At 39.6% G+C, this 24,614-nt stretch overlaps 1 protein-coding gene across 1 annotated transcript; it reads left to right on the top strand.

Moving 5' to 3' along the window:
* The first annotated feature begins 30 nt into the window (after positions 1-30).
* On the top strand, positions 31-20,179 carry MPLKIP (M-phase specific PLK1 interacting protein). The gene is made up of 3 exons (XM_083822418.1): positions 31-182; positions 563-1,660; positions 5,817-20,179. Exons 2-3 carry the CDS (start codon positions 1,307-1,309, stop codon positions 6,018-6,020), a joined length of 558 nt encoding a protein of 185 aa, XP_083678544.1. The 5' UTR covers positions 31-182; positions 563-1,306; the 3' UTR covers positions 6,021-20,179.
* The last annotated feature ends 4,435 nt before the right edge of the window (positions 20,180-24,614 follow it).

Raw genomic sequence — 24,614 nt, 5'->3', positions numbered from 1 at the left:
CCGCACAGAGGTTCAGCATTTATTTATGGGAAATACACTAGGAGGATGACAGCTGCATCTTGATAAAACTGCATCTAGATAAAACTTCTGACTGCTTGAAAATGAGCCTTATACACAACACAGTATTGCTTGACAGAGCACCTGGACACTGAGGAAGAACAAAGGGAAAAGTTACATCACAGGTTTGTTGGCTGGATATACAATGTGTAATGGAAAGTGTGACTTGTACGCTTAGAATCCTAAAAGCAATTAGGATTTGTCAATGAGAAGAAATTCATCAGCAAAATTATCCCAGTGTAACTCGACATCTGTGTAATGATGTTTATTTCTAATAAGTTTGGTGTGAAAATGGTTTAAATTAAAAGAAACCATCAATTTCTGGAATAAGACTGGTCAGACTGAGGAACTGATAGTATGTTGATAAATTGCTTTGCATAGACATGGTATTTCTTGATTGTATAACAGTAGGTAGAAAATTGGTCTTTTAGAGAAAACAAAACAGTAAAGGGTTAGCAAAAGATTTCCTAAGTGAGTGGGTTTAATCTCTGTGTTTGCATTGCAGCTTTGCAAGGACAACACTCCATGTTTTCGCAGGGAAGTTGTTAAGCAGTAGAGAGCAGAGTTCACTGGGAGTAGAAAGTGAGTTATCTCCATTGGCAGAGGAAACAAACAAACAAGCTGTTGTTTAAAGGAAAGCAAGACCGGTGAATGCAAGAATGAACCCCCCTTGTGTTTTCAGTTGATGTTTGTTCACTGCTGTCCTGAAGGCACCAGTCATGCGCTGTGATGCACTGAAATGAAGTAAGGCTGCATTGCAGGGATGGCAATCTGAAAAATCCATTCCCTGATTCGCTCAGGAGTTATGCTCGTATGGCTACGAAGAGGAATGCTGTAAGTAACGCTGTTATGTTGCTAAACAGGGGGTTCTCCACCAAGAGACTCTTTTTACGAATTTCTGTGAGTTCCACAGCTCTCGTTGCCCGAGCTACCGTTCTACTGAAGAACTGCCAGCAGTTCCAAACGCAATGCAAAGCCTAAAAAAGACAAAACGTTAAAAGCCCAAAGACTTCTGCCACCTCCCCTCCAGCAGCTCCGAGCGCGTCATCACCCCGTGTGCTCCTCGCTTCGCCTTCCCCGGCCCGGAACCGTCCGAGCCCGGAACCTACGAGCCGGAAACGCTGCGAGCCCGCAGCCCCGTGAGCACGGACCCCCGCGAGGCCGGGCCCGTGGCGGCGGGGCCCGAGGAAGCACCGGCAGCGGCACCAGGACCGGCAGCAGCGGCGTGGCCCCGGCGGCCCCCCCGGCCATGTACCGGCAGAGCTTCCGCCCCCCCACGCCTCCGTACCCGGGCGGCGGCGGGCTGCGGAGCCCCCCGCCCGGTGGCGGCCCCATGGCGCCCTCCCCGCGGGGCTACGGCAGCCCCCAGCACACGCCGCCCTACGGCCCCCGGGCCGGGCCCTACGGCGGCGGCCGCTCGCCCCGCGGCTTCGGCTTCCACGGCGGAGGCCGCTTCGGGAGCCCGTCGCCTGGGGGGCAGACCCCGCGTAGGCCGCAGAGCGCCAGCCCCCGCTACCCGGCTCCCTACGGCGGCATGTCCCCGGCCGGAGCTCCGCCGCAGCAGCTCAAGCGCTCGCCCGGGGGCTTCCAGAGGCGCTACCAGGTATGGGGCAGGGCGGGGAGGGTGGGAGGGAGGCAGCCGGGATGGGGGTGGGGGGGCCGCTGCCGCTGCGTCCTGCCCCTCCACAGCGAGGCTCCGAGCGCAGAGGACAGACGCCGCTCCGCCATAGGGAAGACGCGAGGACTCGCAAGGGAGTAGCAGTTTGCCTTTTAATATCCCGGCGTGCCGAGGTACAGGGAGAATGAGACACCGCCCCAAACTGCAACCGACAGCTCTCGCTTCTGTTTACTTCCCTCTGATCAGTTTTTCCGTAATACGATGGGGAAGTGCTGGGTGTTTTCCTTTGCCTGTGCTGTCTGACAGCATAGAAGCAGCCCCGATCACATACAGAGCTTTCCGGGACATCGATAAAAGTAGTGATCTGCTAAAGACAACTAAGCCGAGTTTCCTTTAAACAGAAATGAGAACATCTGTTGGGATGGTAGAGTATCTGCTTAAAGTCCCAGCACTGCACTGAAAGCTTAACTTTATATAAAGTAGTTTTTTTTCAAGAGTCATCAACAACAGGCTGAGCGAGTTAACGCCTTTTTCAGGATGGTTTACTAGGGGTGTATGACAAGCGCTACAGATAGGGATGACATTTATTGGGATGACACCAACTTAATTGCATAAAGCAGCTACATACATCTTAGAGAAACCTTAAAAGCCTAGGAAATGTCACATGCAATACAGACGATAAAATTTTAAGGTCCTCTTACTGACACTTTGTTTCTATTCAAAAATAGTCTGATTACTTTTTTACTGTGCAGATAGCTGTCTTACAGCAATCTCAGTCAGTGAAAGGATCGTTAAGAACATTATACATTTTCTTTCTCATCTAAGGCACTCTCAGGGCAGAAGCCTATGGATCCTAAAAAAGCAAAGGCTGTGGGGTTTCTACTGCAGTAGTAGGATCTAATTTTTGCATTAAAATGGCTCTGACATTGTGAAGAGAGAGGGTTTTAGTCATTGATGTCTGATTTCCCTCCATAAGGTCACCATTTGGATATTCACCTAAGTGTTTTTTAAAAGCCTGCCTTAAATTAACTGAGCAGAAGAATATGCAGAAGTCCTTTTGTCTTTAGTTTTAGCCAGACCTGGCTCATATCAGGAACTCTGAGCAAGAACAGCCCCATAGGCTTCGTCCTTGGTGTTAGGAATGAAACCTGACATGAAGAACAGACAAGTTTGAATCTGGTCACAGACTGTCTGCGTTTTCTCCTCTTCTCTTTCCTTCTGCAGACCTTGTGAGTAGCTTGAGAGCAGTGACCTGATGCCTTTCTAGACTAGAAAGCCATTTGTATGGCTGTAGCTTTGCCTAGGAGTAAGGTGATGTGTGTGCATGTACTTGTACACTTACACACATGGACTGTTTTGCCTGGAAGGGCAATTATGGATGGAAGAAATCTCATAACCCGTGAGTCCTCATTTTCTTTGACATGGGCAACAAAAATCTCAGTTCATGAGGCCATCAGTAGATTTCGGTAGAGGTATTTTATTGCACGTTCTCAACATCAGATTTCTTCAGATTGGTCCTTTGTTTTCTGTAGGTGCTATCGGTAAGAGAAGTGCAGTGCTTTTGAAATTCATGAAATACAAGATTTCTGTCTCAAAGGTGACAGTAACCCTTTAAAATCTCATTAGGAAATCCAAAAGATAGTTTATATTTTTGTGCTTGTAGAATTTCATTTTTGAAATGAATAGAAAACTTAAAGAATAACCTTTGTGTGGCCAGTACTTAACTGAGCTTTCAATTTTTCCACAGGGATGCACCTGCTTTTAGATTTTATGAAAACAAGTTTGTTGAATCTCATGAATATCACCTCTTAGAATTCACTTAGAGGCAGCATTTCCCTTTCTATACTAAACAGTAGTTAGTGAAGCCGTAGCTAATCGTCGTAATGGGGTGAAAATTTTACCGAAAGTTTTTTAAAAAACAAAAACAAGTTAAATTGTTCAAGCAGGGTTTCTGTCTTTCTGTGCATCTGCCAGCATCTAAAATTCAGGTGAAGAAAGTTGATTAAGGAAATGATTGTCCCTATTTTCAAGGCAGTGTTGTCACCTTCAGCAAGTTAGTGAATAGTGCCAAAAGATGCTTTTTGTTATTTTTTTATATGTCATTGGCATCATTTTCACTTGCACAGGTAGGTCTGTATGTTTTCATTTTCCACAAGCTTGTAATGTGAATAATCACCTCTTGATTTTTTTCACAATGAAAATAGAAAGGAAAAAAAAGACATAATGACTAGTATTCTAAACAAAAAAAAAGTTCAAATTTAACACTTATTGAAAGCCATCAATCTTGTATCACATAGCAGTACATAATAATCTAGTAATAATAATAGATGTCAGGCATACAAAAATGTCGGTGTTATGGATGGCCTGCATTATATTGCAGTGAAATTTTGTATTACAAAATAAATCCATCCAAAAGAGTCTTGCCACTGATTTAGTTTGTTCTGTCACTGGGTTCTGCAGAGAGTTAGGTCAGTCAGTTCAGCTTTCTTCTGAGTGCTGCAGATTACACATAACATTAAATATGCTCCACATTTAAACTGTTTTACAATGTAGGAGTTGCACAGTCTCTATTAGACATGGTGTTTTAAAGCTTTTTTTTTTTAAGATAGAAAGCACTAGTACTAGTGCTTTACCCTTAACATGAGTGCTTAAATAACAATAACGTAATTGTTGACTCAACTCCTTACCCCGTAGGAAGTTTTTTAGACCTTTTATTGAGGTCCTTCTCTGAACTTACCCTCATGATTTTGATGTTATACTTCATAAAGTAATTCTCTACCTTTTAGTAGTTTTCCGCTTTTGAGATCATCATCTTAGCTGCAGAACCTAATTTTCTGTGGTGAATCATTAGAAACAAACGCCCTGTGAATTAGACAAGGATGTTCCCATGTTTGGTCTTGTATCCATTATAATCAAGCTTTAGGAATCGTAGAACAGTAATGATTGGGACCACCTGTCAGTACATTTTCAGAAATAGATTCAAGACATAGCTGTTTCAGTGGCTTACAGCTAAGCAAAGGGGTCTTCACTATATGGCAGTATTTCTCAGTTTTACGCAGAAATTGTTTCATGTGATCCACTTAGATTTAGTGGGGTTTATTAGTAAAACTCAAATATCATCACTGTTGGTCCAAAAAAAAAGTCTTTAATCAGTGTTTTCACAGTCCTTTACGAAGTCAGAGGCAGCATCAGCCTCAAGCAATCCTTTTCTTAATTAAACAGAATGCATCAGGCACATTTGTAGACTAACTCCTGTGTATCTGTAGCCTAGGTTGTTTAGCCTTGGTTAAAACAAACCATTTTGAGTGGATGTGGCTTTAGACAAAACCTCCCTTTTTAGTGAAGTGAAGCTGAGGAAAAGAACAATGGATGATGAGCAATGGCTGAAAACTTTTATTTATTTTATTTTATTTAAATAAATATTAAAAAATATATTTAAAAATATTTATTTTAAATTGTTAAATTTGCTTTGTTGTAGCCCTTTTTAAGTTGCAGATCCTCGCAGGTTTGTAGAAGTAATTGTGTTGATCCCTGATCTTTGGAGAAAAAAAATATCAAAAGCTTCCAGGCAAAAGATTTTTCTTTCAAGTAATACCTGTTTAATCATTGATTACTGTTCAGATTTGCACATCAAAAGAAAGTTACATTTTCTCAAATTTCACAAAACACTAGTTTGGTGAAAGCAAAAATTGTTTTTCACAGCAAGTTCCTCGTGTCATTTGTAGCTATTTGCTTTATACATTGGTGCTCAATCTGTAAGTACTGAATATTTTACTTGTGCTCCTGTAAATGTTTCTGACTCTTCCTCAGCCTCTACACCCTGTTTTGTTGTTCAGCTTTTGAATTAGACATGTTGTTGACTTAGGCAGTGTATGAAAAATAGCAGAGGAACTTCTCTGTAGTTATGTGGCAGTATGGCAAAAAGGTGGTTTGGAGAAGACCGGTGTTTATCCTGGTAAATCACAACTTGTAATTAAAGTATAATAAAGCCAATTTATTCTGAGGAAGAGCAGGTGAGGAATAGTAAATATTCTTTGAAGATTATTCGTAAGCTTCAAAGCTCTGCTACATTAGAAGGAAACTTATTTTAGTTTGAATTAGTCTATTAAATGTTTCTTTACTTGATGGTTTTCTTCCAAAGGGATCACCCAGGACATCTACTCCATTTGGTACAGCGCTTGGCAGAGAGAAAAGAGTGTCTAATGATGTGGAAAACTATTACAGACCTTCAATGCTTGAGGACCCATGGGCTGGCCTAGAGCCAGTTTCTGTCACAGACATAAACCAACAATACAGCAGTGAGCAAACAACATATACTGGTAAAAAAGGGAGGTATTTCAGTTAACACTTTTAAAGGCCAAATAACTCCTTCTTGTCAGGAAAACTTTGGGACAAAATCTTTACACTTACACAAGATGAACAATAATAAAGACCTTAGTTAATGTTTTTATTTGATCACCTGTCCACCCTTTTATCCAATTTTTTTTATTGCATTGGAAATTTTTATGTACGGGGAGGGAAAAGGAGTGGTAGGATAACTTACATTTCTGGCTGCGTGGAAGTGCCTACCAGCTTTGAAGAACAAAGTGTTCTTTAATCACCAGCGACTGATCTGTGACTGTTAAAACAGGTTTCCATATATTTACCTCTTCCATGCCAGATTGTTAGCCTTTTATTGTAAACTCCTTTAAGAAATGGTATTTTTTTATGTTTCAACATTTTTAGAATGAAGTAACTTGGAAATAAAATAAAGTTTTGTAAATCCTTGTTTTGTAATGTATAAAGATTATTTTAGGATTTTTGTTAAGGTGTACTCATTAACAGAACTAGTACTAGTTAAATTAGGTGACTTCTGTAAATGTGCTTGTATGCTGTAGTTAACATCTGATTTTGTGCATAGCGTTTTTATGTTAATTGTAGTGTAACATGAAACTGAAATATGACTTTTAGCCACCTCAGGAAACAAATGTATTGTCTGTGGAAAGTTTAATTTGTTGAACCAGATCTTGAGTCATAAACGTAATTCTGTGATCATTTACTTTTGTATTTTAAAAAAATCATATTTGGAACAAGCTTAGACGTTTCTGGATTATAGTAAACAAGTCTGTTCAGTGGCAATTTTAGTCTAAGCAACACACATCATCAGAATTAAATAAATGCAAATGTACTTTCTGGATCTACGTTTTAGAATAGCATAGAATGATTGAAACTTTGTTGTACGGTTGACATAAGTATATGAATAGCACCTCCTTTTTGACGTGCTCTGGATTTTTCAGTTTTGTCTTTTAATTTTTACCTACAGCTGGCATCTTTGCTTAGAGAATTCTTGTTTTCTGTGTGTGCATGCTATATTTTTATACTAAAGAGGAAAACGATTTTTTTTCTTTTTTTTTTTCTTAGGACTAGTCTAGTTGTGGAAGATCCATTCTTAAGTCTGCTAATGAATATTGTAATTTAGAACTAATTAGGAATAGTTCCAGCTGTAGGCATGCTCTTTACATGACGTTAAGCCTGCAGTGGATATCTAAAGTGTTGAACATACTGTTATTTGTTTGTTGATCTTTGCTTTTTAGCAGGAGGTAGAGGGCAAAAACTTTTTTGTTAACAAAAAGCACTAGTTCCGTTTTCAAAACCTACATATTTTCTTTTAAGCTCATTGTATACTTCATAGGAAACACTTTTGTAGTCCTGAAGCACGGCTACGTAGAAGAGCACGAGGAATCACATCATGCTGTTCTTAGTAACTTGTCTTTTGCTGAGGTATGATAGCCCTAGAGTACTACTTGGACTGTTTCATCATAAAATGTCTTGGCTGAATACCACCTTCAGGAACAACATCAAACTGGAAGGGGGGTAACTTAGTGATATGTGCTAGCTGAGTCTCAAACTTTTATGACCATAACCTAAATTCTTGTCTTCCTTCAGTTGATCTTATTGTTCTAGTACTATATCCCAAAAGGTTGCTCAGAGAACTGAGACCATAATGCCTGCCTGATACCAAGAATTCTTAAATCTTCATCCCAGAATCAAAACGGTCCCTGAAGTGGCAGCTATCAGTATTGTTATCTGTAATGCACACCAGCAAAACTGAAATTACTTGACAAGTTGCAGATAGTATTTAGAATTTAAATATCAAATAATTGTGTCACTTTGAATAGTAATTTTTTTCCTTTTTTTTTAAACAGTGAGAGATAAAGTTCACAAAGTTATAGGGTAGTTAACTGAATCACCTTTTTTGTTACTTTTTCCTTTGAAACTCAATGCAGTTTACTTTTTGCAGTATGTTTGGTGATCTTGAGGAAGTAGATCTGATAGTACCTCATGTTTTTTAAGAGACTAAAGCTCTGCCGCGTTCCCAGTTAGATGTAAGAAGAAACTGGGTTTGGAAAGGAGAAAGGAAAGGAAAAGGATTCATGACAGAAGAGAGACTCTTAGAGGTGGGACTGCTTTTACAGTAGCCAATATCAGCTGCCCTTGCACATTTCAAAGATGCATTTTTCCACTTTGGCTTTCCAAGGGATCAAAGCCAGTCAACTCTGGTAATAACTGTTAACTCCTGGAACCGGGTGTCAGACATCAACGAAGGTAAATGTTGCAGAAAGAGATTTGAGGAAATAATCTCGGAGCATTGTATTAATCAATACAGGCCTTCCACAATTCCATCTGTTAAGCTGCTGCTCCTGTGCACTTCAGGATATGACCCAGCAATTATAAGTACATCATACTACTAAAGACTCCAATAATTTGGTCAAGAATCTGCAAGGAATTGAAATGTAGATGTAATAAGCTTACTAAACTCGTCACACCGTACCAAAAGCTTAAAAACGATTTACCTTTCTGGCTTCTAAGAGGAATTCTGCAATTACGGTAAAATTTCGAAATGTCATTGTTGAATAGCTGTAAAATGCATGAACACATGTTCAGAACTATAAATACAATGTACTTAAAGCCAATTTAAACTTTGCCTTTTTTTACTATGATATCCAGGAAGCTTGAGCACTTAACTTCCTCACTGATTGTAGTCCCTTTTCCCATATGGCAAACATTCTTTTGCCCATATGTTTCTAATGGAGATAGGATATATCACTTCCTCATTTGTTTATGAAGCCTCTTCATAGGAACAGGATGGCTCTGGAAATAGCATTTGATGATAAAAAGCACATCAGAAATGTATCCTTTCTTCATGAGCCCATGAAACAAAATAATGTCTGTGCTTTGCTAATGAAGGGATTCTTCTGTAATGAATACACTAAGAATATGGGCGTTGTTCTTTCCTCAACAGACGACTTAGACTTTAAGGTAAGTCACTTTCTTTTCAGAAGTTCAGATCGATGCACGTTCTATCCATTCTGTTTTATTTGATGGACAAAGGCAGAATGCAAGACTTACTTTCCATTCAGTTTTGTAAAAGAAACCGCATAACTCATTACTAACTCTCTTCTAGCAAATACTTGTTTTCATTTTTTGCTATTTGCTAGCTACTGTGTTTAACAATGAGCTCCATATCACAGTAAGATAACTTAAATCACCTGCATTCAATTCTGTGTGACATGGTAACACACCAGGTGGGAAACAATCTCAAATTGTGTAATACGTCAAAGATAGTTTAAGTTAGAGTTTTCACTGTGATTTTGTAATACAGAATAGTCATTCTTCTCTGGCACTGTGGGCACACTGTTTACATTGAAATTGTAAAACATGCAATTTAGAGTGTTGAAACTTCAATTAAAGCAGGATTTTAAAAATACATATCAAGCTACTTTTTTTAAACTAGCAATAAGACATTTTGCAGAGAAAATGCTTCTGGTCAACAGAATGAGAAAGTACTTCTGCACTCAGGCTGTTTTTCTTTTCCTGTTAGGAATATCTTTATCCTAACTTTATGCAATTGTGTTGATCAGACAGGTGGGAGAAGAAACGTGCATTTTATGTAAAGTCTACAAGTATCTATTCTTCAACTCCCTCCTAAAGAAGATTTTTTATAGACTGTTTGGGTTTTGAGTTACACTTGCAAGGAGTCTTGTTGACATTAGAGGATTTACTTGTACACCTAAGATACATAAGTATCTAACAAAATTTGAAAATTATTTCACCCATTGGTCTGTCATTGCTCTTTACCAACTCTGCAATAAACTGCAATGTCTAGCAATTGCTCTGAATTCCAAGTTGTACATGTGCTTTTCATACATGAGCCAACCCTATCTTGCAAGGAATTAAATCTTTTTACCACATTTTCCTAAATTCTTGAGAAGGGAGACTTTGTTTTCCCTTCCCCAAATTTTCCTTTCTTCCAACTTGTTTGTATTAGGAAGGAAAATGGAGGATTGCACTCACAGATTGGTGAGGAATCATATATTGATTTCATGTTGCAGTCTCTCAGAAGCTTGTGTGCTATTTGAGAGATAGCTATGTATACTTCTCCATCATTTGGGATGGCTCAAAGAACTACTCACACCATAAAAAAACAGGAAGGAAATCACCAAGTTGTGTTAGCATTTAACAGTAGTATAGCTGTAGCATTCAGTCAGTTTGCAATCTTTTTTTTTTTTTTTTTTGCTTACAGCAACTTTTGTTTTCAACTGGATGTCTCACTATACACAAAGAATTAAATCAGTTTCATTTTCTGCTGTTTTCTTTAAAATACATGCTTTGCAGATTTAGAGTTTAAGAATGCTTCCGCAACTAGGATTTCTGAATTTACTTTTACAAAAGGTAACAAAACTAACAAAATTTGTCCTTATCAGCTTAAGGGCAAATTTAGGCTTTCCCTTAAAAGCAGCTTAGATCTCATTAAAATAACTTTATCTCATCCTCATTACTTCTTTGGGAACACAATTACCGTGCTAGAAACAGAGGGGCAGAAGCTTGGTGACAGAACAAGGTCATACTACCATTCCTCTCCTAGAGGTTACCACTAGTTCCCTGCCATTTCCATGTGCTCACATCCAGGAGATGTTTTCAGCCAAATAGTCATCCATTCCGTTTTGCCAACTCTAAGTTGCAGCACTTTAAACTATATCAGAGAGTTGCTTAGTGCACGTCCTAGATTTAAAATTTTAACAGCACTATAAATTTTAATTTGTAGGTTAGCCCCTAAAACTCTTGCTTGTTCTCTTCTTCAGAAGTAAAATCACAGGTGAATGTCACTGCCTTTTGTTTCCCTGGTCTACGACTGTTACACATTCCTTTTCTCAACCACAGTTGTAAACATTCTCTGACAGAAATGAAAAGTCTGGTTTACATAGAATATTGAACATAATTTCACAGAACTGTAGGCTGTAATATTCACTGGCTTTTGTAATATTCACTTTTTTGTAATATTCACTGGAAAGCTTTTGACACTACATTAGCATGTATTCCTTGCAATTTTAGAGTAAAAAGAATTCCCACATTAAGATTTCACATGCCAGCGTATTTGGTAGTAAAGTTATGCCTCCAAGTGCTAGCAAGGAAGTAGTTTTCAAATATTAGAATTATTTCCCAAAGTTGCTTAATTCTCACTATTCAGTTTTTCTGGGTAACAGCAAGAGGAATATGAAGGATTTTTTTTTGTTTTTATTTTTTTTAATAAAAGATAGCATCATGGGAGGCAAAGAATTTGACAGCATGTCAGACTGAAATTTTTAAACCAAATATTTTAGAATGGGTTGCACTTACCAAAATCTTCCTGTGTTACCCTATTGCTGGTAGTGATCATGCTGCTCAATGTCATATTAAAATACATTTAAACCTTCTGGTATCCATATGTATTTTACCACAATCTAATTGCTCTGTAGTCAAGATAGTTGAAAGCTGTTAGTGTAGAATAAGCAAGTGTTTGCTTTGGGTTTAAAATCCTTGTAGCTTGCATGAGGAAATTCCCAAGAGTTCCTACTGCTGAACATGATGTTGATATATCACTGTAAATGCTTATAAATAGAAGAACAAAACCTTTTTCACACTGATGCAAACATTCCCATTTCGAGAATCACATTGAGCTAATGCTGAAACAGGGGAAGAGGAATTAAGCTAATTGACAACTTCTGTGGATGTCTGCACAGCATAAACCACAAATAACAGAGCAAACATGAGCTTCAAAAAACACTGATTGCCAACTAGGGAGTAGTATCAGCAGTAATTGGATTATAAGTAGTAGTTGCACAGCACTTTTTAAAATCAAACCACTACCTCCTGTGGCTTAACAAGGATTTTTAGATTAATGTAAAATAAGGCTTTTGAGCTGTATCCCCTTAACAGCTGTCAGGAATTAAGTTGTTGTTCATACAGTTGAGTTTCCAGAAGAGAAGAAGCATCTTATCTTCATCACTTCCATGAAGTCTAGCATCTTTGCATAAGTCCTGTATCATCAATTCTTTCAACCTAAGTTAAACTTTGCATTTGAAGATCTCGGGTCTCCAAAAAAGGTGAAAAGGAAACATCTGCACCTGAGTTAAGGGTACACCTTGGGTCAGTAACTACAGGAAGGCACCAAGGGTCCATCTATTGATTACTTGCCATTCCACTTTCCTAAAGCTATTTCCCTTGTCTGTAAATTTTTAGTAGTCATCTGGTTGCTATGGCAGTTAAATTACACCAAACAAAATGATTTGGTTGTTCATTTCCAGATGTTAAGAAAGCAGTATGTGCACCACGGGCAAAAGGTTGAGAAACTGCTCTGACTGTTTGCAGATGAACGAACTGCCAAATTGCATCTCTGTTGAAACTGAAGACAGCTTACACTACGAACAGTGTTCCTGTACTTAGAATAGCTTCTTAAATAAAGTTCCAAGCATGTAGAAAGCCTGCACGAAGAACCTTTAAATCCCTGTTTTCAGGATTTCTATTACGTCTGGTTATGTTTTATGACATTTGATTTCCTTTCAGAATACTCACTGGATGTTCTATACATTAACTCTCCCGTAGCCTATCCTCCTCACTGCTGTGAGGTGAGGGAGAAATAACATTTTTCTATACATTTTAGACATAAAATTGGTAACATCGACCCAAAGAGCAAGTGACAGAATTCTCCTTCCATGATCAAATCTGTCTTCTTAGAGTTTTGTTTCACACACACACTCCTTAACTTCACCCCGAGAAAGTACCTCACTCAGATAGCCTTACCATAACTTTTTCTCTGGTGAGTCTTGTATTGTTTCTTTTTCCCCATTTTTTTCTTCCTCGCAGAACAGTCTGTGCACAAACCGTATTTTAAAGCTTTTCTGCAAAGGTTTTCCATGGAAATAAGCCTGCCTTTCTCGCCCCTTCTGTTGGAACAGGCTCGATCTGCCCTCCAGGGTCCTGCTAGCAGTAGTTGTCTACCGGCGTGTTTGGTGGAATCGGTACCACTCGTCACCCACCGTCCCAGTTCACTGAACATCCTGTTGGTTTGCGTTGCTGGAGGGGATGAAATGATGCCAAGTAAAGTCTACAAAAATCATTTTGGCTCATCTAAATGAGCACTGGGTGGGTGGCTGATGGACTTCATTGTCAGATGTCTAGAGGGAACTGTACAAAGCAGACATGCCTCTACCATAGCTACCACCCTGTTCTTTCTAGTTTAAAGAAAAGTTGTCTTCTAAACATACAAACAAATGGTATTCAAATCTGTCCTAAGCACAGTCATTCTGTGGGAAGACAACAGAAGAAGCATGCAAGAAAAGGGTGTGGGCAAACAGGGACACTGTGATCCCATTTCTTCCTGTTAGCTTCCCAACACACCTGCCTCTTAAATACTCTATTTTCATATACCCAGCGTATATACCTATCTACCCACATCCTCAACATGTATATACACAAATACTCCATAAATTCTTGTTAATGGGAGACCAGATTGGAGGGAAGAAAGGAAAACTGCTTCATGAAAGTGTCAAGTCGGGTACTATCCCTTCAGCAGCCCGAGAACATGCTATTGTTTTTCAATCCACAAACAACAAGAAAGCAGATGTGCATTTCAGAGAGAAGAGAGTTTTATGAGCAGCAAAAGTAAGAAGTCTGCATGTGTAGCCACTTTTTCCATTCACTGTATTTAATCATTTACTGTAAATTTAGAAAGTTCAGCTTCAGTCCAGCTACAGTTACCTTAGTACTAAGTTCTATTTCAGAAGCTTTTAAACTGCCAGAAGATCTGCTACAGAGCAATTTTTTCTCAGTCTTGTAAACTTCCCAGAGTGCAGAAGGAAAAAGCAAGTTTCTGGTTTCATTCTAGTTGTATTGATATATGATAGAGAAAAGCAGCAGAAGCACATCCAATGAAAGTACACACCTTTACTAGTGCTTAGGCCGTTTCTATGTAAGAATCCAAAAACAAATGCTCCAATTTCTGGTGTTACTTATGGGCCTGGGGAAGATCATCAGCACAGCAAACGTCTCCCTGCAGCACCTCTTGGCAAGGAGACTCCCCAGTGAGAGGCTGACACCTTCAAAAGCACACTGCTTCCCTCAAATTTCCACATCAGCCTCTCTCCATTGTTTGCAGCACCATACAGCAGAAGTACAGAATGCGTCCCACGTCTCCAGGTTAAGACCTGCGTTCATTTCTTTCTTCACTCTGTTTCTTCAGAGGGTCCACAACATGCTTTGTGGCCAGGCCTTGACTTTTGTCCAGACTCCCTTTCAACTGACCATTTCCATATTCTTTCTTTGGCTAACACTCTGAACCAGATAATTCCCTCTTTTCTTCCGGTCTTATGACACTAAGACTCTTTTGTGACTTAAGCCATCCCAAATCTATCTTCTTCAGAGCTATCTGTGTCACACAAATTTTTCCATTCTGGACTGATTACCACTGTTCCCATCATTCTGCTGACAAAGCAGCTCTTTCAAGTGTGATCAGATCAAGAAAGTTAGAGCTTGAATAGCTTAAAATGTGTTTCAAACTTGCTGATGTCTGAGACAAGAAAGCTGACCCAAGTGAGCTTTTCCAACAATGAATCTCAAGACAGAAGCTATCAGTAACCTCACTAGTAGTAATACTACTTTTGCCAACTTTAGTTGCAAAGTGGTCTGCAAAGGCACCTCTACCTGCAACCTGTCTGCATCATCCTCCTTTTGTCTTCCTGTGCATTCTTTTCAGAATCCTGCTTCACTACCTTTTTCCTGAGGTCTTGTTAGGTCCTTTTTTGTTGTTTTGCTTTACTTGTTCTCTTTCTTTTTTTTTTTCTCCAACTAATTCCATTTTTTAAGCATCTTTGAAAGAGGTAAATAGCAATAAGCTTGAAGCAAAATGTATACATACTGAGTACCAGAGAGTGGGTGACATGAATAGCTCCAATGATAGCTCATTAAGAGGTATGGGATAGAGACCTTTTCCCTAAAGCATGGATTCCACAAACTAAAACAGAATGTGAGTTTTTATTTTCCTAATAAGTGGAGATAAATTCTATAGACAGATTTCATCAAATCACTGTCCATCAGTCAACACCAGAAGTGTTTATCCCAACATCCTGCACAGTGTTAGGTCTAAACCTCACCTAACAACTTCCAAATCAAACCAATAGCTTCATTTAAACCAGACCATACAACACTATCATAGAATCATCTAGGTTGGAAAAGACCTTCAAGACTACCAAGTCCAACCATCAACCTGAGCTACCACATCCCACTAAACCATGTCCTTTAGTGCCACATCCACACGTCTCTTAAATACCTCCAGGGGTGGGGATCTGTCAGTTGAAGTTGATCCCAAGACCAACCCGTCACTTAAAAATCTGCTTTCTGTTTAGGCTTGCTTTGTCCAACATTAGCTTCTATTAGTGGATTATAGTTTTCATTTTTATATAGTATTAAAGGGTCACATAACAAGTTTCTATTAAAGGTAGATGATCAAATAACAGCTGAATATTCTCTGCAGCAATTAAATACAGCCATTAAAGTCACATTTGGACATTTTTTTCTAGGACTGGAATATGTTTTAAAGTAATGATCTCATTAAAATCATATGCTAAAGTCCTACTGATTAATAGCCTCAGCTTGTGTCTCATATTAACCCTTAGTTTCAGCATCACACTGGAGGGTAGTGGTTGGTCCTTTTCACTGTCACTTCATTCCAATTTCCTGTGTCTTGTTTTGTAAATGTGACCTTCACTGATAGTTTATGTGCGATCTTAACATTTCACCACCTTAAAATACTGAGGTAGGTGCTCAGTGTCCCTCATCTCTTTGTGCAATGGTTAGAATGGCACCTAAAATAAAAACTCTGTCAATACCCCCAACACGAACATCGTAACACTCCATGTAATAACCCTGAATCTCAAGCATTAGATACCCCATCTTTGGTATCATTTAGGCCTTGAAAGGCAGCATTTGCCTTTATTCTCCAACAGGCATAAAGAGTTAAAACAATTAACAGCTCTTTCATAACATTTTCCTGTCCCCTCCATTCAGGAACAAGACAGAGCCCAGGTCAGGACTGTCCTAGAGCTCCCTGCAGGTTAGACAAACACTGACATCTGCAGCTGTCACTTTGTTCTTCCTGCTGTGAAATTCATAAGAATAAAAAGCCACTCTACAGTGGCAGAGCCAGATGCTGTCGATGAAGCACATATGCTCCAGGCCACTTTCTGCTGTTCCTTCTTGCTCCCAAGCATCCACAACTGGATGAAGGATGCTGACTTTATTGATACCATTTTACGGCCCTGGCAACTATGAGTCTGTATAATCCTTTGAATGATACCTAACATTGATAGCTGATACCTAATGATACAACTCTCTCTTTTAGAATACAGTACCAAATCCAATATGCTTCTCATTAAAAAGAAAAAAAAAAAAAAAGAACAGAATTGTCCAACTTTTGTATACCAAAATGAGCTAAGGGAAATTGTGAAGCATAATAAACATCTAAAGTGTGAAGATCAGTCAGCTAGAGACACTACATGAAAAAAAGTGATTTCAAGACAAAAAGTATGGTATTTCAGTGAAAGTTTGCATGTTTCTATTACTTGCTTTTCTGTCTGACAACACAAACAATCCCTTTTTATCTGATTTAGAAGTCAGCACTCATCTCTTAATTATTTTGCTTCTGTGTTGCTCCAGACAGGCCTGTGTGAAAGATAGGAGAAAGACAGGAGAAAGCAAGGAGAAAGATAATCCACAGTTCTAGAAATAAATTTAATTACCATATTCCTCTAAATACAATTTTACCTTACAGATGTTACTTTTAATGTGAAGTTAATGAAGACATTAATTACATTTAATTAAGCCTTACATCAGACTTTAGAGAGGATAATACTATTACTCCATCATTTTACAAATGGGGAAATCGAATTATAAAAAGAGGAGGTGTCTTTGTTAAGCCTTATCACTACTTAATGACAGAATAAGACCAGCATCCGCTGCTCCATTACCTAAAGCTGATTAATCCAAAGCAAGTTGGAAATGTGTTGTGTTCCTTGGAGGAGGGGTGCCAGCAGAGGGGGAGCCATGCATTCCAACTCGTACCAACGGTAAAGGGTAGCTGCTTAATGCTGCAAGCATCTCTCTCCATGCTATAACTATTCATTAAAATGTTCCAGATTCTGATTTAAATATGCAAAACTTCTTTCATTTTCCCAAGCACCTTTCAATTTTGCTGTAAAGAATACAACTAGACTCAGAAACATTATTTTTAACAAAAGAAATTCACTTCTTAGGTTATTAGCGTGCAAGGACTTAGAACAACTGAAAATCTCCAGTGATTTCTTAGATAATCCATACATTTGTATGGTTCATTGGATCAAGGAGAGATGAAATTCCTTGGCCAAAATAACTATGTCAAACTATACATTTTTTTTCTAATAGAAGGGAGTTTTATCAAAAAAAAAAAAAGGGGGGGGGGCCAGATTCCATTCATAGGGGAAATTCACAGAACAGAATTGAATTCCCTACTGAAGTTAACAGGTGTTTGGATTTCATCTTTTATCTGATATAAACTCTGCAATGACAGCAGGAACAATTTCAAACTGATGTAACAGTCTCTGTTTTCATGCACAACTATAGATGTAGAGGTCACAGTCTCCTAAGAAATAGAGGAGGATAGTTATATTGTTGAATTTTACTGCATATGGGAAAGATTTATGTCATAATCAGAAGTGTAGCTTTTTCCAGTGGGAGAATCTCAAACAATTATCATGGAAATAACCAGTTTTTAAGTTTATCAGTCATTAATTTAATGAGTTAGGGGGGTTATTTGTTAGGTTTTTTGTTTGTTTGTTTTTGATGACTAATATCTTAATAACTGATAGGTGCATAATCTGGTCAAGCATCTGCTCACTTTTCTCCTGGAGACAAATGTACTTCTGCTTTTCTGATTAATGAATCAGAAAGCAAAATATGACAATATTCTAAAATGTATTGTAATACACTTTCATATTGCAAAACAGAAAAATAATCCAGAGATTGAGGTTTCAGGTCTTCAAGCTTTTTGGTATTTTTTTGTTTGGTTGGTGGGTTTTTTGATTGTTCATTTTTTGATGGGAGTTTAAGTGCTATAATCTCTTCCTAGAGCATAAAACTATCAACATAATAATTACAAGCCTTTTCATGCATTTTACTTTTTAAAAGCTACAGAAAATCAAATATAAAAATGCTAATGTATCATTAGTAGTGCTTAAGCTCTTGAATCATTGAATTTAAAATTCCTACAAAATAATATATTGCATGATGTAGATGTTTCAGAAAACACCAGGAGTGTAACACAACTGTTACAAACCAAATTTCTTGCTTTTTCTGACTGACTGCAGAACATTTAATGTCAACCTGAGCAGCTTTTTTACTTCCCACTTACGAACAGTTTTAGAACTGCTCTGAAGCACAGCAGCAACTGCCAGTTTTTCCAGTACGCTGAAGCACACGCTTTACAAAATCTTAGAAATAAGAAAGCTAATCCAATTTGTTGGGTCTGTTTATGTGCTTATAAAAATGTTGGTGTCCAGGGGAATAGCTGCTGTTGATGTGTTTTCTCTCCTGTACCATGAAATCCTCCAACAGAGTCACACAGCTTGTCAAAGTGTCAAGCAACCAAATGATAACTCTGTTGGAAGAGAACTCGAGCAGTATGGGTCCTGTTAAACCATCTATGAGCGGCAGGGGACATGCTTGTATGTTTCTCATGCTGGTTTTGTCCTGTTAAATTGTTTGTCCTGATAAATTATTGTTAAATGTGTAGAAAGATGGTCATTTATCCCCTTTTCTGATATTTGGAATATTTGGAAATATATTTGGTTTTGAATATTGATCTCCCTTAAAATACACTTAGAAATAGGTTCCCTCAGACCCCTTAGGGTCAATGAAGCACCTCAATTTGATGTTCATATGAAGTCTGCCTATGAAACCTGGATCTTCTCATGTCATCTGCAACCTCTTTTGTTGTTGGGAGGAGGTATTAGATTTTTTTTTTAGTTCGTCAATAAAACTTATCCCTTTCTTTCTCACTGCATTTTCCCAATTCTACAGAAACACTTAATATTTAAAGTACCAATTTATTTGTTTTGGACTTCATAGTAACTGTGTAATTCTGTTGGATGATGGTTTCTCCCCTTCTCCCTACAAATTCAAGAGGAACAGACTTTTTAGGTAGTCATGCCAGTTTCACCAAAAGATTTTGGTGAAAATTAAACTTTCTTTACAATGTTGACATTTTCTCAAATATTGTTTTCATTCAGATTGTTCCAGAAAAAAAAAAAAAAAAAACAAAAAAACAGCTTTTAAATAAATGTTGCTTACAAAAGTAACTGAAAAGAATCATTTATTTACTTAGCAGCCTACTAAATACATATGTGACATGTGGCTTATTTTTAGCATTTTTCATCTAGATTCCATACTTAAGAATCTATATCCACATTAATTGTATGCAATTTCTATAAAACTGTAATGTCGTGTGTGCATATATTCTGAGCACACTAAAATAAGATAGTTAAGATTATTTTCCTGATTCAGACTTGATATTGGCTTATCCATTCTGCATTTCACATTTTGCCTTTTTTGCAAAGCCAAGAGCACCATATTTTCATCACGCTGTATCTGCCATAAATCTACGTTTTAAATAAACCCAGAATGAACTAGATTTCAGATCCAAAGTAACGCTTTGATTCACCCATAATAAAGTGTATAAAGTAATAGTTTTTGTAATACAAAAGGCTTTGTGATTCTGAAACCTTAATACAGGAATTAAAAAATGAAAAAGAAGAGTCAATAGGCTGCAAGGGAGGAGTATTTGCTATCTACAACAAATGACAGGTGTTTCAATAAAGCATGCAAAACTTTTCCCTGGAGGTCAATAAGGAATTTGTATCCTTACAGTTATGACTTAAATGCTGTTTAAAAAAAAAGGAGTCTCCCGTGAGACCAACTGAAAGAGAAAGAGAGAAAGCCATCTCTGGTTTATCTTATGATATAAGCTAAAATAGGTTTGTATTTATGACAGAACAGGCCTGCTGAATTCTATGGGATTTCTTTCCTTTCTTTCTTTTTTTTTTTTTTTTTTGGTCATTGTTGCCAAAAGGCAATATTGTATCTGCAAGTACAGTTTGCAAATAAAAATTATTACTACTACCTGCATGTCTTCTTTCACTATCTTGCATAATTGTATGTGCTTGCTTGGAAGTCTCAGAGCAGGATCTGCAATCCATAACACGAAGCAATCTGGGGAGAAAAACGTACGTAGTTTCTAACAAAGTCTGCCAGATTTAGAGTAATATCTTCCTGATGTGGAATCACCAGAACATCTGCAGATAAGTTTTTAATTATTATTTACTACCCCACTTCTTTTCTACATCATTGATAGATTTCTTTTCATTTCCCAACTCTTCTGTAGTTCTTAGTCTATATTTTCCCCCACAATAAACAATTTTCACAAAAAACTACTCAAGCAAATGCGTACAATTAGTGTTTGTTCCACAGTAGCAGTGTAGAAAGCAGGAAGATGCCCGCACGGTGAGACAGCCCACTGCCAGGTTACCCGATGGGGTGGTCATGTTGACAGCATGTGCTCCAGCCTGGAAATGACACAAATTTTAAAGAGGGGAAATAATCTCTGTTGCATTTTCACCATCTCTGGTCCCAGCTTCTGTCAACCAAAAGAACATTTTTCATCACAAACCCTGAAGAAAGAGCCAGAGAGGTCCGGACATCAGTTACCATACAGATTTCCCTTTTCTGCTCAGAGAAGCAAGCTAGACAAAACGAGCTTTTCTGGATCACTGGGGCCATTAACAGAACTGCTCACAGCATCAGCGTCAGCTTAACAAGAGCACAGGGACAACAGTTTATGTGCCAACAACCAAACCTCAACACAGCTCATCGTGGGCAAGAAACCTGAGGATATTCATTGCGTCTGGCTAAGTAGGGCATCATTACGTCTTTTGGCTGTCCCAAAGCAGAAGGGGTAGTTTTGCAGGGTGGGGAGCGTTACAGGACCACACAGTAACAAATTCAGCTGTCGATTTTGTGTGTTGCACGCAACATCCTTTGTTTCTCAAGGCAGTGATGGGTTTTCATTTTAAGCAACTCTATACATGAAGGAAGGGGGAAGGCCTGTTCTGAAAAACAGAAGATAAAAATGTCAATGTCAGTAACTCTGGCTTTTAAGTTGCTACGCAGCAATGTTTGTGTTTTTGCACTACAAGCTAAACATTAATGCATGGGAATAGCAACATTACTAGAAAAGCATCTCCTTCAAAAAAATCAGGGCTCCTCAGAGCCTGAGAAAGAGGACCTCCATTTTATCTTGCCTAGAAGCTTACAGTAGAGACAAATATTGGTGCTGCAGTGCAAAAAACTGGAACGCCTGCATACTCATCTCCACACTCAGTGTTGTAACCTAGGCAGAACAACCCATATTCAGCTCTTCACTTCACTGTAGACATCCTGCATGACCTCAGACAAGCCCCTTTATCCCAGATGACAACAGCAGCCACCTTCTAGCCTTCATCACCCCCAAGGCCAGGTGAGAAGGGTCATGCTGTGCTCACAAGCTGTGCTGAGGAGAGGCAGGTAGTTCCCTTCTTGCAGGGGCGATGAAGAAGGGTCCATCCCAGTGGATGCCACATGGTTACGTGCTCCAGAGGACCAACAGCACTGAAAATGGCATCGTCATTGAACCAGTGATGGCATTTTGGCTGTTCTGGGATATTTCCAACCATGAATTAACTGACTCACACCTGGGGCTTGGATCCAAACTCTAGATGCTAGGACTCCATGAAGGAAACTCGGATCAAAACCACTCCCTTTACTATTTAACCGGGTGCCACAGTCCCACCACTTTCCTGAGAGCTCGAAGACCTCTGCCACAACGGGGACGTCACCCACCCGCAGGCAGGCCTGCCAGACCGGGTGCCTGATCACGAAGGGGGACCTGAACAAAATGGCGGTCTCCAGTTGGGTTTCGTCATTTAGTAGTTGGGTGTTCCCTGCCTCCCAGGCGTCAAATGCACCTCAGAGCTCTTACATGCAGGGGAACCCCCACTTTCAGTTTGTTTCCAGTTCTCGTCTACTGATATTCCTCATGTTGAAACACAAGATCCACCTCTCTGCTCCCTGCGAGGAGGGCTTTTTAGAGCCTGCAAGGGCTCAGTCTGACAAAAAAGGGAGAAAAATGAGGGCGATTCTTGTTGGATGAAGGGCCAGACACAGTGCTTTGTCTCACAGACTAAGCAAAGTGCTTGCCATGTGGCTCTATGACCCATTGCATACACTTTCTTCTTTATCTGCTGGTACATAGAAAAAAAATGAAACATAGCAAGGAAAAAAAAATGCCTGTTGTTATTTCTAGGTTATAAAAACAGCTACTCACTTATCTGGGTAAAACGGAAGGGAACTAGACTTAGAAGAGCAGATCAGTGCAACAGGAAACCTTACCACAGGGCTGGGCCAATCTGGTGGTTCAAATTCTGGTGATTTATTGAAACAGAAAGCATTTTTTGGCTGAGGAATTCTTTTTAATCTAGAGAAGCAGCCCAGGAGATAGGTGCACAGATCTTCTCTTCTTAAACAACAAAAATACCCACCCGTGTAAGAGGTGTTTTCCTGCTATGACTCTTCAGAGAGGAGAAAACTAACATCCCTCAAATTCTAGCACAAGTGATTGACCTTCAGCTTTGAGAGACACGGTGCGGGGAAATATCCCATCCCAGCCGCAGAATCCCGCATCCTGCCTACACAAATCGGACTAGACAGAGGTGGGAGTAAGGAGAGCAGGAGGGGTGTGCCAGCAGGTCTGGCAGGAGCAACGTGTGGCAGCAAAGCAAAGGAGCTCTTGCAGTAGGTAGGAGGAGAGAGGGAGAGCAGAGACAGACATCAGCACAGGCCGAGCACTAACCACAGAAGCCAGTTAATCCCCCATTGGTTACCCTACAGGCAGCACGGGGCTGCCAGGCCTGTTATGTGAGTACTAGCAGCTCCAAGGGTGGGTTTTGTAACCAAAATATTTCATGTTCTACCCAGTTCTGTCTTTTCCACACCATATTTTCAAGTGTTGAAAAAACCTTTACACAGCCTCTTTGTAAGAAGCTGTATTAGAGACGCATTCATCACGTTCTGAGGATTTGCCCTAGCAAGCGTACATCCCAAGTACCCTCAGAGGAATTTTTTAAGCAGAACTGAAGCCAGGCTGTGAAAAGTGATCCGAGTATTGCCTATTAGCAAGTGCTGCTATACCTGAAGAAAAATTACATCAAACTCAAATTTCTTCCTGAGTTAAATCATGCTGACTGCAAGCTCTCTCCACGGCCATTAAAAAAAGCCCAAAATAAGCAGCCATAACAACCAAGTGGCTTTCAAAGGAGAATCCTCAAGCTTCGTGGAAGCGAACACAGTTAACTGGGAAAAAGAAACAGTTCTCCTCATTTGTCAAATGAAAATTCCTCTCCACTTGTTCGTTGTAGCTGCCAGGAGCTCTGACTTGTCTTGCAGGTGATGGGGGAGTTTGGTGAATGCTACCCCCTTCTGCTGCGTGGGTTGTCAGGGCTTATCAAGATGCCTTACAAATAGAAGCAACCTAATCCTGTTTCATCTAATCAAACAGAAGTTTCTGCAAAATTGCGTGGCTCCTGGTTCTTTGAAAGCTGACGTGCAATAACTCACATGAGATGAAATGAAATGCTTTGTTTCCTTTTTCTGCCACCGATTCCATGGATGATTTTCCTTGCTCTGTGTTGATACAGGGTGATTGCTGCAGTCGCGTCCCTCTCTCCTCTCTCATTTGCTGCTATTTTATTTGCAGCTGAGGACACTGACTGACATGCAGGTCCAACTGGAATGCCCTATTCCATTGCCCTGTTGCACAGCTTGGTGGCCATACAGCACTGCCAGCTGAACAGAGGCAGCACACTTCAGGAGCCATTACAGGCTCACGCCACCAGCACAACAAAATGAACCAGTGCCGACTGCAAGCCACATTACCAGATGCAAGGGCAGTTTTAATGAGGAGCAGGCAACTGGAAGTTGTTTTGTGCATCCACCTGATCTACATGCGAGTTGACATCCTGGGTAATACAGCCTGAATTGTTCATCTAAAGAAAAACCCAGGCTTCCATTATACCTGCTGCCAAAGTATTTTCTCCAAAATGAGAAGATCCTTTTGGCTTTTTGTCAGCCTGACGTCAGTGTAACCAGTGCTGACCTGCCTAACTTCCCGCCGCACCCTCACCGTGCCTCTTCCACCTCTGTCAACATGCTCCTGGTGCGATGAGAGCAGCTGTCTGCCCAACACGCTTTAAAAGCATGGAAGATATGGGAAGTGGCCTAGTTTTGGATGGAAACAGCGTTTGTTGAAAGAGGTGATCTTGTTTTCATTAGATTAGATGATAAGGCAGAAAAAAAGCAGAGAGGCCTCAGGCATTCAATGCGCAAGTTGCTGAAGTCGCACTGGATTTACGCCGCTTCACCAGCACCGAGCGCGTACCAGCAGGTACTGAAAACACCTGGCTCTGTCTGCAATTTCCCACTGTTCCTAACACATCGCTCTGGCTGCAGTAGCGCTTGAAGCAGC

Source organism: Anser anser (assembly GCF_964211835.1).
Source record: "Anser anser genome assembly, chromosome: 2".
Taxonomy (NCBI): domain Eukaryota; kingdom Metazoa; phylum Chordata; class Aves; order Anseriformes; family Anatidae; genus Anser; species Anser anser.
This window is presented reverse-complemented; position numbering and strand designations above follow the sequence as displayed.